This window comes from Pan troglodytes, chromosome 1 (assembly GCF_028858775.2).
Source record: "Pan troglodytes isolate AG18354 chromosome 1, NHGRI_mPanTro3-v2.0_pri, whole genome shotgun sequence".
In the NCBI taxonomy this organism is placed as follows: domain Eukaryota; kingdom Metazoa; phylum Chordata; class Mammalia; order Primates; family Hominidae; genus Pan; species Pan troglodytes.
The window spans coordinates 46,934,417-46,950,472 of NC_072398.2; the positions used below are offsets into that span (position 1 = coordinate 46,934,417).

Consider the following 16,056-nt stretch of genomic DNA (forward strand, 5'->3'; position numbering starts at 1 on the left):
TGCAGGGCGATGACGCATGTCTTGTGCCATCTGAGGTTGCAGTTGGCATCCTCAGCCCTCATGAGCTCTGGCCACACACCTCCATGGATGTCCAGGTATCCCTAAGCACAGGGGAAGAAGGAGTGGGCAGGAGCCAAGGAGTGACTGTCCCCTCTACCCCACATCCACCCAGAGGGAACAGGGGATCTTTGAGAGGTCTTGCCTAATGCTCAGCCACTACCCCCACCCCCAACCCCAACTATCTTCCCCATCGCTGGCTCCCAGCTTCCTTGCTGTGAAGCTCAGCTTCCAACTGTCCAGCCACTGCTAGGCCTCGGTCTGTGGGGGAAAGGGGTGGGCTCACAGCCAACAGGGCTCAGACCCTGGAAACTTGGGGGGACCAGGCAGACCTGTGTGGGGAGGGCTTTGCCGCTTCCTCCTCCCACCCCTGTGGTGTCCTAGCTTCCTGTTCTTGATAACAATCAGCATAGGCTCAGAGCCGGGCCCTCTTTCCAACCCCCACCTGCCCCCTCCTGTGTCCCCAGGGCCCCCACTACCCACCAGTGGAAACACTGACTGGTGTGGGGGGTGAGGCAGAGGCCAGTCTCCAGGTCACTGCCCGCAAGCATGTTAGGGATTCCCAGGTTCCTGCTTCCCTCCAGTCTGTCCTGAGCACGGGAACCAACCCCTTTCCCAGCCCTAATCGGCCTCCTCCTCAGGGAAACCCACCCACTCCGGAGAGGAACGCAGGCTGCAGGGAAGGAGGTGCCAGGATCAGCTGGCCATGGAGGGGCTCAAAAAAGAGCCAGCCCCTGTCCCCACTGCCAAGAGCAAGGGCGGGTGCTGGGAGGCCTTCTGAGCCTCTGGGGGCTGTTCTTGTTCTTCGTCTCAACCCTCCTCCTCAAGGGGCCAGCAGAAGGCCAGCCCCCTCCCGACCACCCCCTCCGGCGTGCCTACCCCCTGTGCCTAGGGTACCTCATTTCTTTTTTGCTGTCACCATTTGACAGCTGAATCAGGGAAGTGGGAGGAAGAAAGAGGACGTGGATTGTGCGTGTTGGGGGCCGGGAAGGGAAGGGCGTTTGAAATGTTACAAGGTAAAAGGAGGCATGCAGCAAGCATGAACCAGCTGGGCTGCTGGCCCGCAAGGAGCCTGCCAAGGTCAGGCAGGGGCAGTGGGCAGAGGAGTCTTGGACTTGGGGGCCACCCTTCAGGTCCCAGGCATCCAGGCACCCCAGCAGCGAAGAGGACATGGGAGTCCCCTGGTGTGAGGGCCAGAGACTGTCCACTGTCTGTAAGTCTTCTAAGTAGATGTCAGGGTTCTGGGAGGAGGCCTGCAGGGGGCTGAGGGCCCAGGGGAAGCCCCTCGGACTCCCTCCCACAAGTGGACTCTGCTATCTGCTTCCTGCTGGGCTGGCCTACACTCAGGCCGTGGGCTGTGGAGAGCTGGGACGTGGCACAGGCGCGGAGACGACCTTTTTGGCCTGGCCCTGGCCCTTTCCTTCACATTGTGAGGCATGGATTCCTGCTTCTTCTTTTTCCCCACCCCGAGTCTGTGCCACATCTGCTCTGGGAAGATGTGGTCTGTGCTTGGCCATGAATTCCCAAGGCTTGAAGCAGCAAGGGCTTTGAGGGAGAGGGCTTTGAGGGAGAGGGCTGTGGGGCAGAAGCAGAGAAGGAGAAATAAGCCTCCGGCCAAGGTCAGGTTGAGCAGGAGAGCCTTGGGTTCTTTGTGGGACAGCACAGAGCTGGGGGTCAGGCGAGCTGTGCCCAGCAAGTAGGCAGCGGCTGGATGTGACAAAGACCCAGAGGAGAAACACAGAAGAGGGGAGAGGGTCTGGAAGCTGGGGAAAGCGGGATGGTCGGGAAGGCCTGGCCCCTCACCCATTCCCAGGGAACGGGGCCTTGGGCCCCAGAAGGGCACAGGCAGGAGGCAGCCGACCCCTGGTGGCAGCGGCAGCAGGCACAGGAGGGCAGAATGCAGCTGGGGTGTGCGTGGGTGGCAGCAAGGAGGGGCGGAGGGAGGAAGCTGGCTTCCTGGAGCCTTCTCAGCCCTCAAAGACAGACCGACAGACAGACAGACAGCTGGCAAGAGGCAGCCTGGGGGCCACAGCTGCTTCAGTAAGTATCTGAAGGGGGGACTGGGAGTCCTGTGGCCCCGGGGGGTGCGAACTCCGGGGATATAAGAGGGCATCTCTAGGAGGGAGTGCGGGAGGGCGAGTGGGGCGCCACAGTGCCTGGCTGGGGTATGGGTGCTCACAGACCTGATGTCCCCAAGACGGGGGTGAGCAGGGAAGCCACAGGGAGCTACAAGGAGAGCAGAGGCTGAAGGGACCTTTTCTGCTACCAGAGACCCTCGCTCTACCACTCACACCTGTGCCAGGCCCATTCTGTCCCCTCACCTCCGTCCCTGCTGCCTTGGTGATTCAACACCCCCGCCACCTCGCCCACTGTGACCCTGGCTCTGGGAGATAGGGACTGCCCCCAAGAGGAGATGGTCCCACCACCTCCATGCCCCCTGTCTTGCCCCCAGCTGTCGCCTCGCCTCACCATGCGCTGTCGCTCAAGGGCTTGGTGAGGCCATTTCCTGTGACGGTTACAGAGGCGGGAGACGGGGGGATGGGCAGGAGGAGGAAGGAAACACCTCCAGCCTACCTCCCTGGACAGAGACCCCAGAAGCCAGAAATAGACTTGGGAGTGGAACAGCAGCAGTTAGGAGAGGACCCTGCTGGGGTCCAGAAGCCCGCCTGCCTGGCTGCCCAACCAGCTCCAACACTGCTGGAGGCCTCCATTCTCTGTTCAGGAGAAGGCCCACTGGTTAGCTCAGAGATGGCTTCTGCATGCTTTCTCCCTTCCGTCCTAGAGAACACATGTTTTCTGTTTCCTCCCTTGCCTTCTCCCACTTGGACCTGCTCAGAGCCCTGTGTACTCTGGTGTGTGGCCTCTCTCCCCTCTCTCTTTTCCTCCTTCTAGATTCTTTCCTATCTTCATCCACAATCTCTACCCTTTATCTTGCCGTTACTCTACCCCCAGACTGCCTTCTGCCCTGGGTCCCACCAAATAGATCCTGTCCTTCCCTTAGTGAAAATGAGGCCACCTCTTGGGGAACAGAAGACGCCCCAGTGAAAACAGAGTGCAAACCTGGCCTGGCATGGGAGCCTCCTTCTGGCCAATCAGGCAGGCCAGAGAACAGCAGCGGAGGGCCCTGTCTTTCAGGCAGACCTCATGGCTGAGTGAGCCTCCCCTGGGCCCAGCACCCCACCCCAGCATGGTCCAAGCCCATGGGGGGCGCTCCAGAGCACAGCCGTTGACCTTGTCTTTGGGGGCAGCCATGACCCAGCCTCCGCCTGCCAAAACGCCAGCCAAGAAGCATGTGCGACTGCAGGAGAGGTGAGATCTTCCCTGGGGGAGGGGTCGTCCGAGCCCTGAGCCCCCATTCCGCTCCTCCCTTCCTTCCATCTGCCCCTCCAGCTCTGACAGCAGGGTCCAGAGGGCCCTCAGTTGTTGACTCCAATTAGGAAAGGAAACCAGTAGTGCTCATTTGCATGTCTTTTGCATGTCTGGAGCACAGAGTTTCATATCAACCATGAGCCTGCTCCCTAAATTCCAGGCAAGGCCCGCAGCCTTCTTGGTGCTGGATGCATGTCAGAGCCACAGGGCCTGGCTGGGAGTGGGAAGAGGCAGGCAGCTGGAAGGAGCAGTTGAGTTCAAGGCTGCCCTGTTCTGGCTGACAAAGGGAGAGGGCTGAGCCAGGCATGGTAGCTCATGCCCAAAATCCCAGCACTTTGGGAGGCTGAGGTGAGAGGATCTCCTGAGTCCAGGAATTAGAGACCGGCCTAGGCAATATAGTGAGACCTCCTCTCTCTCAAAAAAAAAAAAAAAAAGAGGGCACACAGCAGGGGCCCAAACCCTAAATTTACTGGGCTGCCAGGTTAAAGGAAAGATAAAGAGCGGCCCCCTCAGAGGTGCCTTATAACAGTAATACTTATAAGAAAAGCAAATATGGTCAGGCACAGTGGCTCATGCCTATAATCCCAGCACTTTGGGAAGCCAAGGCAGAAGGATCACTTGAGCCCAGGAGTTCAAAACCAGCCTGAGCAACAGAGCAAGACACTGTCTCTCCAAAAAAAAAAAAAAAAAAAAAAAAAAATTAAATTAGCCAGGTGTGGTAGCATGTACCTGTGGTCCCAGTTACTCTGGAGGCTGAGGTGGGAGGATCGCTTCAGCCCAGGAGTTTGAGGCTGCTGTGAGCCATAATAGTGCCATCACACTCCAGACCTGGGCAACAGAGAGAGACCCTATCTCTAAAAGAAAAGATAAAAAGAAAAGAAAAGCAAATATGATTGGGTGCTCACTAGGCAGTGGTGGGCTATGCCTGCAGGCGGGGCTCCAATGTGGCTCTGATGCTGGACGTTCGGTCCCTGGGGGCCGTAGAACCCATCTGCTCCGTGAACACACCCCGGGAGGTCACCCTACACTTTCTGCGCACTGCTGGACACCCCCTTACCCGCTGGGCCCTTCAGCGCCAGCCACCCAGCCCCAAGCAACTGGAAGAAGAATTCTTGGTAAGAAATTGGGGTCCCCTCCGAATCGCTCTGCCCTCTGTATCAGAGGCAGCCAGCTGGAACCATTCTCTCACAGGCACCCTGGGCAAGTCTCCCCTTTGGGCCCCTTAGGAAAGAGAACTTCAGGGCTGAGGGAGGGGCTGCCCCCAGGCTTCCCCTTCTGCCCCCACCCCATCTAGGCCTACATACTAATGTCAAGAAGGAATGGCCAGAGTCCAGCTGTTCTAGAAAAAGGTAGAAGGAGAGAAAAGGAGGCTAGGAGTCAGCTGCTCACCCATTTCCTCCCCCTGCCAGAAGATCCCTTCAAACTTTGTCAGCCCCGAAGACCTGGACATCCCTGGCCACGCCTCCAAGGACCGATACAAGACCATCTTGCCAAGTAAGAACTGCCGCTGGGATGAAGGGAGTCGGGTACAGTCCCTGGGGCTAGAGAACTTCAGAGGACAAAGTACACAGTTTCAGCCAGGGAAGATCAACCTTGCTTGGCACATCTTCTCTCAGCCGAGAAAGGGGGAAGAAGGAGCAAGAATCACAACAGCAGCAATAATAATGTTTGCAGATATGTACCCTGGGCCAGGCCCTGTTCTCAATCCTTTTTTTTTTTTTTTTTTAAGATGGAGTTTTCACTCTTGTCACCCAGGCTGGAGTGCAATGGCACAATCTGGGCTCACTGCAACCTCCGCCTCCCGGGTTCAAGCGAGTCTCCTGCCTCAGCCTCCCGAGTAGCTGGGATTACAGGCATGCGCCTCCATGCACGGCTAATTTTGTATTTTTAGTAGAGGTGGGGTTTCTCCATGTTGGTCAGGCTGGTCTCGAACTCCCGACCTCAGGTGATCCGCCCACCTCGGCCTCCCAAAGTGCTAGGATTACAGGCGTGAGCCACCGCGTCCAGCCTCAATCCTTTATATTCACTCATTTCTCACAACAATCCCATGAAGTTGGTACTGTGATGACCATTTTACAAGTGAGGAAACTAAGGCACAGAGAAGTTGAATATCTTACCTAAGATATTCAACTTAGCTACTTGCACCAAGCCCTTTTCCCTGTCTTCCTCTTGCATGGGAAATGCCCAGCCAAGGCTTGCAGTGAAGGAAGCACCACCAGGAGGGGTCCCAGAGAGACGGCTTTGAGAAAGTCAGATGGAGACAGGGCAACGGCCAGCAAGAGAGCAGTGGAGGCGGGGAGGGAGGACACTGTGCTAGGAGGGGGTGACCCTGCAAACTGGCAGACCCGGGACAAGCACCTTCTATTTTTCAGAGGCAGGCATGAGGCCCCGGAGCCTCTCCCTCCCTCCCCTGCTCTCCCTACAGGGAAGCTACTCCCAGCTTGAGGCTTTAGCTCAGTGAGCACCCGGGCCCTGTCTCCTGCTAACCCTCCTGGAGTGTCCTCTGCCTGCATGGGCGGATCAAGGTGCTATTAGCGCTATTCCAGGCCAGAGGGAGGAGTAGCCCTTGTTCTTGGCCTAATTCTAATCAGCCCTGCAGCCACCAGAAAAGGGAAAAATTCCTTTGCCTGAGATTCCCCTGGTACCCAGGGTACCTTCTGTCCATGACCAGGCTGGCATGAGCAGAGCGAGAGTCTCTTCTCCTTTCCTCACAAGCCAGCTTCTTCATCCATGTTTGGGTTTCATTTAGAGAAATCCTTCCCCCTTAGAGGCAGAGGCCAAATGCCTCGTGGCTGAGCGGAATCTGAGTCCTAGTCCCACTTCACAGCTATGTGATATCTGGCAAGTTGCTCATGTGAATCCCATATTCACCATTAGAAAACAAATTCTTCTTCCTCTACATCTCTTTTTCCATCCCTAGTGGCATAATCTTGTTCTAAACCTGTACTGATCTCAAGGATAGAATACTGTATCTATTAGAATATTATATCTAATATTGTATCTTCCCATTTGGTCTCTGCTGTTCCGTTCCCTTTCTTCTCTAGTCCATCCTATACAGCACCACTCAGTTAATCTTCCCAAACTATTGTTTTGATCATGTCACTCTCCTGCTCAAAAACATTATATAGCTTCCTACTGTCTGCATATAAAATACTTCAATAGGGGCCAGACATGGTGGCTCACACATGTAATCTCAACACTTTGGGAGGTTGAGGTGGGAGAATTGCTTGAAGCCAGAAATTCAAGACCAGCTTGGGCAACAAAGTGAAACCCAATCTCTACAAAAAACATAAATAAATAAATAAATAAGCAAGCCAGGTGTGGTGGCATTTGCCTATAGTCCCAGCTATGTCAAAGGCTGAGACAAAAGTATCACTTGAACCCAAGAGTTAGAGGTTACAGTGAGCTATGATCGCACCACTGCACTCCAGCCTAGGCAACAGAATGAGACCCTGTCTCTAAAAACAACAACAACAACAACAACTTCAGTGGGTGTAAGGCCACCTGCTATACACAAGGTGCTATGACTGTGATGAGCACAGGAACTCTCCTCTTTCTGACCCTGCTTGAGTCTGTGTTAGTTGGTCACCTTCTGACCTCTGACCTCTGCTGATTTTTATTTCCTAGATCCCCAGAGCCGTGTCTGTCTAGGCCGGGCACAGAGCCAGGAGGACGGAGATTACATCAATGCCAACTACATCCGAGTGAGTGGCCTGGCTGCAGTGGTGGGCGGGGAATGGGGGAATTCTCAGACGTCTGAGAATATCTTCCAGCCGTGGCTGGTGGATCAGGTGCCTGCATTTCCTACCCTCCCTGCTCCAGCTCACTGCTGTCATAGCCCTACCAAGCTGGGCTGGTACTGAACATGCCCCAAAACACCAACCTAAAAAACGGAGCAGATGTTGAAAAATATCTGGAGAGACCACCAAGTCTCCCTAACCTCCACTATCAGTCCTCCCATGCCACCCTCTAAACTTAGCAGGAAGTTAGCATTGTTGAACCCAATCTCCAGCTGCTTAAGAGCTCACAGCTCCCGAGAACTGCATAGGTGATGCCAGCACTAATGGGACCTCCCCGCCAACTTACCTTAACTGCCCCTCAGATAGCCCCTCTTATATGAAGATGGTTGATTGACATCAAGCTATAGGAAGCTCCAGGCCAGGTGGGTGTTCCACGCCGGCTTCTCACTGCTGTGGGCCCTAAGGAGATGTAAAAGCAGCGCTCTCTAGTGACTCAATGTGGGTAAGACATCAGTCAGGGGCGCAGGGAGGCGAAAAGCTCTTAGCTAGGGAAGCCATGGGGAAACATGATCTTACATTTGCCGGCCAATACCGGATCAACTGCAGTCTGGATTTCACCATCTTGAGAAGCAGGAAGCTGAGGATCCTGAAGGTGAGAAAATCAGGTTAGGGAGAGTGTGCTACATTTTGCTACTACTTTCATAGAAAAGTAGTAACATGTAAATGTGAAACTGTCACTGAACAAATATTAAACACTGTTTAGGTATTTTGTGCTAGAAGAAAGCAGCAGGGGAGGAAGGGAATAAACATTTATAGAGCACTTGCTATCGGCTAGACTCTCAATATATCTTACTGAATTTAATCCACTCTACCTTCCTACAAGATAGATATTATTATGCCCAATTTACAGATGATACCACTGAGGCTTACGGAGGCTAGGTAACTGGCTTATAGTGGTACAGCCAGGAAACAGCAGAACAGGGATCTGATCCTCATTCCAGAACCCGTATCCTTTCCATCATGTGGCTTCTGAGTGTGCATGTTCTTGCATATGTACGTCTACACGTGTGGTTCACAGCTTCAGGCTGACCCCAGCACCTGAGGCATCTAGGATCTCCCCAGAGCTCTGCTCTCACTGCTCCCCACCCCTTCCCCTGTGCTTCCACCTTCCAGGGCTATGACGGGAAGGAGAAGGTCTACATTGCCACCCAGGGCCCCATGCCCAACACTGTGTCGGACTTCTGGGAGATGGTGTGGCAAGAGGAAGTGTCCCTCATTGTCATGCTCACTCAGCTCCGAGAGGGCAAGGAGGTAGGAGGCAGAGCCACAGTTCATGATGAACCCAGAAAGTGCTATGCCCGCCCCACCCCCACCCCACACACAGGGCAGCTTAGGACCAGAGGTTTCCCTGGGAGCCAGCCCCAGCTCATATCTCTCAGAAAGTTCCCTGAGATATAGACCTGGGAGGCTGTCTATGGCCAAAATATGGGATAGGGTGAGCATTCTGCTTGCAGGTATCAAGCTCAGAAGAGCCAGGCTCCCTGTTGCTGACCTCCCATCCAGTAGGGGTGGAGGATGGGGAGGAGATACCAGCCCCTCTCTGCTGCCCTGTCACCTGCTCCAGCTGACCCTCTTCTGACTCCCAGCTCCCTCCCTCCTAGAAATGTGTCCACTACTGGCCCACAGAAGAGGAAACCTATGGACCCTTCCAGATCCGCATCCAGGACATGAAAGAGTGCCCAGAATACACTGTGCGGCAGCTCACCATCCAGGTACCACCCCCCGGAGCCAGGCCCAGTGGGAAGTTGGGCCGCCCACAGCATCTCTGGGACTCAGGCTGGCTCTTCACTAGGAGCCAAGGGTTTGCTCATCTAAACCATCTTAAACCCACATCTATAGAAGAAAGAGAAACTTGAGCACTGTCCTCAGCCTCTAGTCTAATAGGGCAGAGCCAATAAGCCAAATAGGACTACCGGGAAGTACCCACCCATCTGTGTAAATGGTCAGGCGAGGACAGGCAGGATCCAGGAGCAGGGCCAAGGGAAGGAGAGGAGGTTAAAGGAGATGTGGAAGGCCAGGTGTGGCGGCTCATGCCCGTAATCCCAACACTTTGGGAGGCTGAGGCGGGCGGATCACTTGAGGTCAGGAGTTCCAGACCAGCCTGGCCAACATGGTGAAACCTTGTCTGTACTAAAAATTACAGCTGCTTGGAAGGCTAAGACAGGAGAATCACTTGAACCCAGGAGGCAGAGGTTGCAGTGAGCCAAGATTGTGCTACTGCACTCCAGCCTGGGTGATGGAGTGAGACTGTCTGTCTCAAAAAAAAACAAACAAAGTAAAACAAAAAAAGAGAAAGAGATGTGGAATAACATGTATACAAGGGCTTTTAAAATGCCTTCTATTATTTTATGGTGTTTTATATTTTTGAAAGCATTCCTCTATCAACTCATTCTCCTCCAAATATCCTGGCAAGTAAACCAGTAAGATATCACTGTTCCCATTTTCCAGGTGAAGAAAATGAGATCAAGGGACTTGCCCAAAGTCATGTGCTTATGGGAAGCAGAGCCAGGGCTTGAATTTGGGTCTCTCCCCTCTCCCAGGACAATGCTCTTTCCCGGGATTTTGAAGGGGGAAGTGGTGGAGAACAATGAGCACGAAAATTGCAACCTAGCTTGCTTTGAGTAGATGACCCCCCCACAGGGTAATTCCAGCCCTTGCCCTCCTCAGGCACCAGAGAAGAAGGTAGACAGTGCCCTCCACCCTGACCTTGGTTCTCATGCCTTGTCTCCAACCCAGTACCAGGAAGAGCGCCGGTCAGTAAAGCACATCCTCTTTTCGGCCTGGCCAGACCACCAGACACCAGAATCAGCTGGGCCCCTGCTGCGCCTAGTGGCAGAGGTGGAGGAGAGCCCGGAGACAGCCACCCACCCCGGGCCTATCGTAGTCCACTGCAGGTGCGTGGCCCTCCCTTCACTGCAGCTTGTGGACTGTGCTCCCCTCCCCTGCCCCCTGGGTCTCTCCTGGGGAAGGGTCTGAGCAGAAAAGCATCAGGCAAGCCTAGTCCTTACTCAGACATGACTCCCAAGGCCATTCAGCAAGGGCTCTGTTCTTTTTACCTCCTTCACGCAGAACCCAGACATCTGGGCTGGACACCCAGGCCCCATCCATAGAGGGGATGGAATATCAGGAAGATCCCAGTCAGCTGCAGGAGGACATAAACAGGATTCCAGCTGTTGGGGAACTCATTTACTTATTCAACAAATATGTATTGAAAATCCTATTATTGGCCGGGCACGGTGGTTCACACCTATAATCCCAGCACTTTGGGACGCCAGGGCTGGCAGATCACCTGAGGTCAGGAGTTTGAGACCAGCCTGGCCAACATGGTGAAAACCTGTCTCTACTAAAAAATACAAAAATTAGCCAGGCGTGGTAGCACACACTTGTAATCCCAGCTACTTGGGAGGCTGAGGCAGGAGAATTGCTCAAACTCTGGAGGCAGAGGTTGCAGTGAGCCGAGATCACACCACTGCACTCCAGCCTGGGTGACAGAGCGAGACTCCATCTCAAAAAAGGAAAACCTATTTTTGTCAGGCACGGTGTTAGCTGCTAAGGAGACAGCTATGAACCAAGCAGTTTGGTTTCTTCCCAGACAGGTTTATAGGCTGGTGGGAAAGAAGGCAGATTAGGCTGGGTGCAGTGGCTCATGCTTATAATCTCAGCACTTTGGGAGGCTGAGGCGGGAGGATCACCTGAGGTCGGGAGTTCAAGACCAGCCTGACCAACATGGAGAAACCCTGTCTCTACTAAAAATACAAAATTAGCCACACATGGTGGCGCATGCCTGTAATCCCAGTTACTCGGGAGGCTGAGGCAGGAGAATTGCTTGAACCCAGGAGGTGGAGGTTGTGGTGAGCTGAGATCGCACCATTACATTCCAGGTTGGGCAACAAGAGCAAAACTCTGTCTCAAAAAAAAATTAAATACCCCGCAATGTGATGAGAGCTGTGATGGGGATATTATGGGGACCATAGAACCAAGTCTCCTAAACCAGACTTTGACCAGAGAAAGTTTTCCAAGAGAAAGGCCACCTAAGCCAAGCTAAGACCTGAAAGGTGAATTAGCCAAGTGAAGAGAGGGAAGGGAACACGTTCCAGGCAAGTGGAAGAGCACATGCTAAGGCCCAGAGAAGAAATGTGAAAATGGATACACTGCTGGGAGCAGGGTTACAGGTTAGGCCCAGAGGTTGTGTGTGGGGTAATGATGAGAGATAGGTTTGGAAGGCCAGTGAAGGTCAGATGATGAGGGGACTTGGAGGACTGGCTAAGACACTTGGATTTGCCATTTTAAAAGAACACTTTGGCTATAGAGTGAAAAATGGATTGGGCCAGAGTGAGGGGGTGTCGTAGGGGACAAGACTAAAGAAAGGGACCATTTGGGAGTGCATATCCTAAATAAAACAGAGCACAGAGGCAAAAGGCATGACACAGGGGCCTCCCAGCCCACCCACAGGTAGCACTGGGACATGTGCAGGGAGGTCATTAGGGGCTCACGCAAGAGGAAGGGGAGGCCTAGGGGGTTTTGAAATAAAGAGAGGGCACGATAGAGAAAGCAGAACAGAGTGGAGAGAAGACTGTGGGAGGGCGCCAAGGTGGGAAACAGAGGGGCCGGGCGTGGGCTGCGTGGAAGATGAGTCTGAGCTGAGAGGAAGTCAAGGTTAGATAAGGAGGGCTCGAGGGTCAGCACACCCACAAGTGGGAAACTGTCTGTTGGAAACCACTGCAGACTCAGCAGAAGGGAGATCGTCAAAACGTCCACAGGGACCAAAAGGTGGCCTGCAACAGGCTTACAGTAAGGCTGGTAAGAAATGTAAACTCCTCCCATGCCTATTAAAACCTGCCTCCAGCAGGGCCCCCAAGGGGACTGGAAAGCAGAGTACTGCTACCTGCCTCCATCTCCAGAGCCCTATCCCCAAAATATAGCACCTGCAGGTCCCATTTCTTTCTCCATAGTTTGGGGCCTGGCTCTCATATTCCCTGGTCTCCCATGACCTCCCTATCCCCTCCCTGGCTATCTCCAGTGCAGGGATTGGCCGGACGGGCTGCTTCATTGCCACGCGAATTGGCTGTCAACAGCTGAAAGCCCGAGGAGAAGTGGACATTCTGGGTATTGTGTGCCAACTGCGGCTAGACAGGTGGGTCTGTGGGTGTAAACAAGGCCAACAACGTTAACGGGTGGCATCAGTGCCTCTGGGCCCCAGAGTTCTGCTAGGCCCATCACCATCAAGCACTCCTGCAAGAAAGGAAGAAACCCTTTCTGCTTAGAGCTGTTTATTTTACAACTAACAACCAGGAAAAAATATCTATCTGGATGGCCGGGTGCGGTGGCTCACACCTGTAATCCCAGCACTTTGGGAGGCTGAGGCGGGTGGATCACCTGAGCCCAGGAGTTCGAGACCAGCCTGGCCAACATGGTGTAAACCCTGTCTCTACTAAAAATACAAAAATTAGCCAGGCCTGGTGCGGGCCCCTGTGATCCCAGCTACTCAGGAGGCTGAGGCAGGACAATTGCTTGAACCCAGGAGGTGGAGGTTGCAGTGAGCCGAGATTGTGCCATTGCACTGCAGCCTGGGAGACAGAGCAAGACTCTGACTCAAAAAAAAAAAAAAAAAGAATATCTATCTGGAATGTTGGCTTGGATGCCTGGAATTAAACATGATATGAGGCAGCAACAAGTAGTGCAAAGAAAATCGCTGGGTGGAGGCAGAGCCGGTGTTCAGATTCCGACATCTGTCTCACTGAGATGTCACTAGATTTCTCTGAGCCCCCATTTCTTTTTTTTTCTTTCTTCTTTTTTTAATAATAGAGATGGGGGTCTCACTATGTTGCCCAGACTAGTCTTGAACTCCTGGGCTCAACAATGCCCACTTGGCTTTGCAAAGTGCTGGGATTACAGGCTTAAGCCACTGTGCCCAGCCCCCACTTCTTCTTTATCTAGACAGAGATAATGGCTCCTTCCCCCAGAAAACTGTTGTAAGAAATGAGTTAACTTATATGAAAATGTTTTGGAAATGGAAACTACTATACAAATATATGGAATCATTATTTTTACTTTTTAAGATTATTAGAAAGAAGGAAACTTGAGGCTCAGGAGTATTCCTGGCCCGACCCAAGGCTTCAGAGATCTGTTTTTGTCCCAGGAGCTGAGTGGATCAAGGAAGACCAAGTGTCAACATGGGGCATCACCCCTCAGCACGTGTAAGGGGCAGAGGACTTCTCTCACAGCAGATCTGAGGGGCAGCAATGAGGAGTAGAAAGTAGAAAAGATGAATATAGGTGGTGGGGCATGGTGGCTCATGTCTGCAATCCAAGCAGTTTGGGAGGCCAAGATGGGCCAATCACTTGAGGTCAGGAATTCAAGACCACCCTGGCAACATGGTGAAACGCTGTTTCCACTAAAAATACAAAAATTAGCTGGGCAAGGTGGCAGGCACTTGTAGTCCTAGCTACTCAGGAGATTGAGGCAGGAGAATCACTTGAACCTGGGAGGCAGAGGTTGCAGTGAGCTGAGATCATACCACTGCTCTCCAGCCTGGCTATCAGAGTGAGACTCTGTCTCACAAAAAAAAAAAAAAAAAAAAAAAAGTGAAAAGGTGAATATAGGCAAAGGAGTTGGCATGTTTTTTGAGAAAGTCAGGACTTTCCCAGTAGGACCACAAGGATGTTTGACTGGAGCCATTCAGCCAGCACCCTGACCCTCCTTCGCTCATGGTCTGTGTGTTTCTCCTTGCAGAGGGGGGATGATCCAGACGGCAGAGCAGTACCAGTTCCTGCACCACACTTTGGCCCTGTATGCAGGCCAGCTGCCCGAGGAACCCAGCCCCTGACCCCTGCCACCCTCCGGCGGCCCAGGTGCCTACCTCCCTCAAGCCTGGGAAGGTGGGTCTGGGGAAAGTGGGCCGAGTGATCTGGGGGTACCCCTTGGGTTGGTGTGGGGAAGGAGTGCCTCCTTAGTGGTACTTGCAGTCACAGGAAGCAGCATCAGTAAGGACAAGGGGCCGGATTCCAGGTCTTCAACACTGGCCACTCCTCTGCTTCCTCTGTTGGCCCCAGATGGACAGTAAGGGGAACCTCCAATGTCTCTCTGAACTTAAAGACAGGAGCTGGCATTTATGACAGACAAAGAAAGAAGCCCACGTGTCCTGGTCTTCTCTGAGACACTCTTTGTGAGCTTCAGTTTCCTGTTCTATAACATGAACATAAGTGCTTAGCTGCCATGAGGGAAAAGTAATGAGAGAAGTTTCTAGAAGCCACTCCAGCCACTCCTTCCTGGGGCTGACAAAAGGGTGATTCCAAGATCATCCTTCACCCGAGGTCCTGCCCAAGCACAGGCCAGATGCAAGAATGGGGAAAAGTCTGGTCCTGATCTCCAAGTCTCAACATCCTAGCAGTGACTGTGCTCCCTGACCACACATCGGAAGGGCTGGATGACCCCAATCAAAAGAAAGAACAAGGACTCTGGTTACCCTTGCCTCCACCCATGTGTCATAAGAGTAGGCTACAGAGGTGACCAGGCCTGGCAGTTGAAATCTCTGGAAGAGGGAACATGTGGGGACTACTCAGAGGCAAAGAGGGGCTGCTCCTGCCTCCATGGTTGCTGGCCACTCCCACCAACTACTCTTAGGGAGGCTAAGCAGTCTCTGTTTTGCTTCCACGGCTCAAATAATACCCTGGGTATGCAGGAAGATAAAAGAAAGAGGCAAGGGGAGAAGAGGAGGCAAAGTGCTCAGTCTGATTTTAGATAACCAATCCCGCCATGACCCACTATACCTTGCATTTGCTGAGTACACCTAGAGAGCTTGGCTGTTTCCAAAAACAATCAGGGTCATAACCATCCATGCAGACATGGAGGCTCCGCTGAACCAGGACTCCTCACTGTCTACCTGAGAGAATGAGCACCCCTCATCCATCTCAGCATCAACACAATTCCCAGGGGACCTCAGGTCTACCTCAGGACTGAACGCCACACCTCAGGATTCCTCCTCCTTGAATCTGAGACTGGCTGCCCATTCTGAGATAGGGATGAAGGTAAGATGCCGCATCACCAGGCACGCCGCCCCTGACAGCTGCCTTGATACCAGCTCTCTGTGGAAACCCCCGAGGAGCTGGATCTGGAGAACAGCTGGGCCTCCTCACTCAGGACTTCTCTCCTGAAGAACACGCAGTGCTAAAACTGAGGATGATTTCCCTAATGCTTCTGCTTGGCCTTATGGAGGAGCTGCTCCTTCCTTACAGCCTTGGGGATGGACTTGCCCACACCTCCACCTCCCCTGAGCCCTGTGAGAGGCACGACTGTCTATGCCAATGAGGCTCGGTGGGGGGCTCTCAAGTGCCTGATCCTGCCCTGGGCTCAGAGCCAGCCCAGAGGGAAGCAACTGCACAGCCCCACAGGCCCTCCCTGGCACTGTCCCCCCAACCCCATCTCAGAGCTCAGAGGGTACAAGCTCCAGAACAGTAACCAAGTGGGAAAATAAAGACTTCTTGGATGACTGACTCATTCCTTCTTTCCATCTTCTTCTTGGCCCTCTGGGGCCTCTTTGTAGCAAGAGAGAAAGACTGCAGACCAGGGACAGGCAGGCTGCAAATCTTTGCCCTTGGGATATGCACTTTTCTAGCACTTCCAAGGACATAAAGTAAGGTGAAACCAAAGTCAATTTAGGAAGTGAGACAGGGTGGACCCTCATAGCCTACTCAGGCAGTTGTAACAATTCACACTACCGTAAACCATGTGGCTTCTAAACAACAGAAATGTATTGCTGGCCTGGCGTGGTGGCTCATGCCTGTAATCCCAGCACTTTGGGAGGCCGAGGCAGGCGGATCACGAGGTCAGG

At 53.2% G+C, this 16,056-nt stretch overlaps 1 protein-coding gene across 8 annotated transcripts; it reads left to right on the forward strand.

The window, feature by feature from the left end:
- The first annotated feature begins 947 nt into the window (after positions 1 to 947).
- Positions 948 to 15,718, forward strand: PTPN7 (protein tyrosine phosphatase non-receptor type 7). Of its 8 annotated transcripts, none has more exons than XR_010151219.1 (11): positions 948 to 2,097; positions 3,193 to 3,366; positions 4,411 to 4,541; positions 4,836 to 4,920; positions 7,054 to 7,130; positions 8,340 to 8,477; positions 8,828 to 8,938; positions 9,963 to 10,120; positions 12,247 to 12,360; positions 13,959 to 14,104; positions 14,192 to 15,718. XR_010151219.1 is itself a non-coding variant. In XM_009440748.5 (10 exons), the coding sequence occupies exons 1-10, from the start codon at positions 1,835 to 1,837 to the stop codon at positions 14,050 to 14,052; spliced, it is 1,398 nt and encodes a 465-aa protein (XP_009439023.3). In that variant the 5' UTR covers positions 1,049 to 1,834; the 3' UTR covers positions 14,053 to 15,718. The 8 variants fall into 8 exon arrangements, 6 of the variants coding, with proteins under 6 accessions (XP_009439023.3, XP_016791260.2, XP_009438998.3 ...); XR_677369.5 differs by having other exon boundaries at positions 1,399 to 2,097; positions 4,358 to 4,541; XM_009440748.5 differs by having other exon boundaries at positions 1,049 to 2,097; positions 4,358 to 4,541; positions 13,959 to 15,718.
- Positions 15,719 to 16,056: the final 338 nt, after the last annotated feature.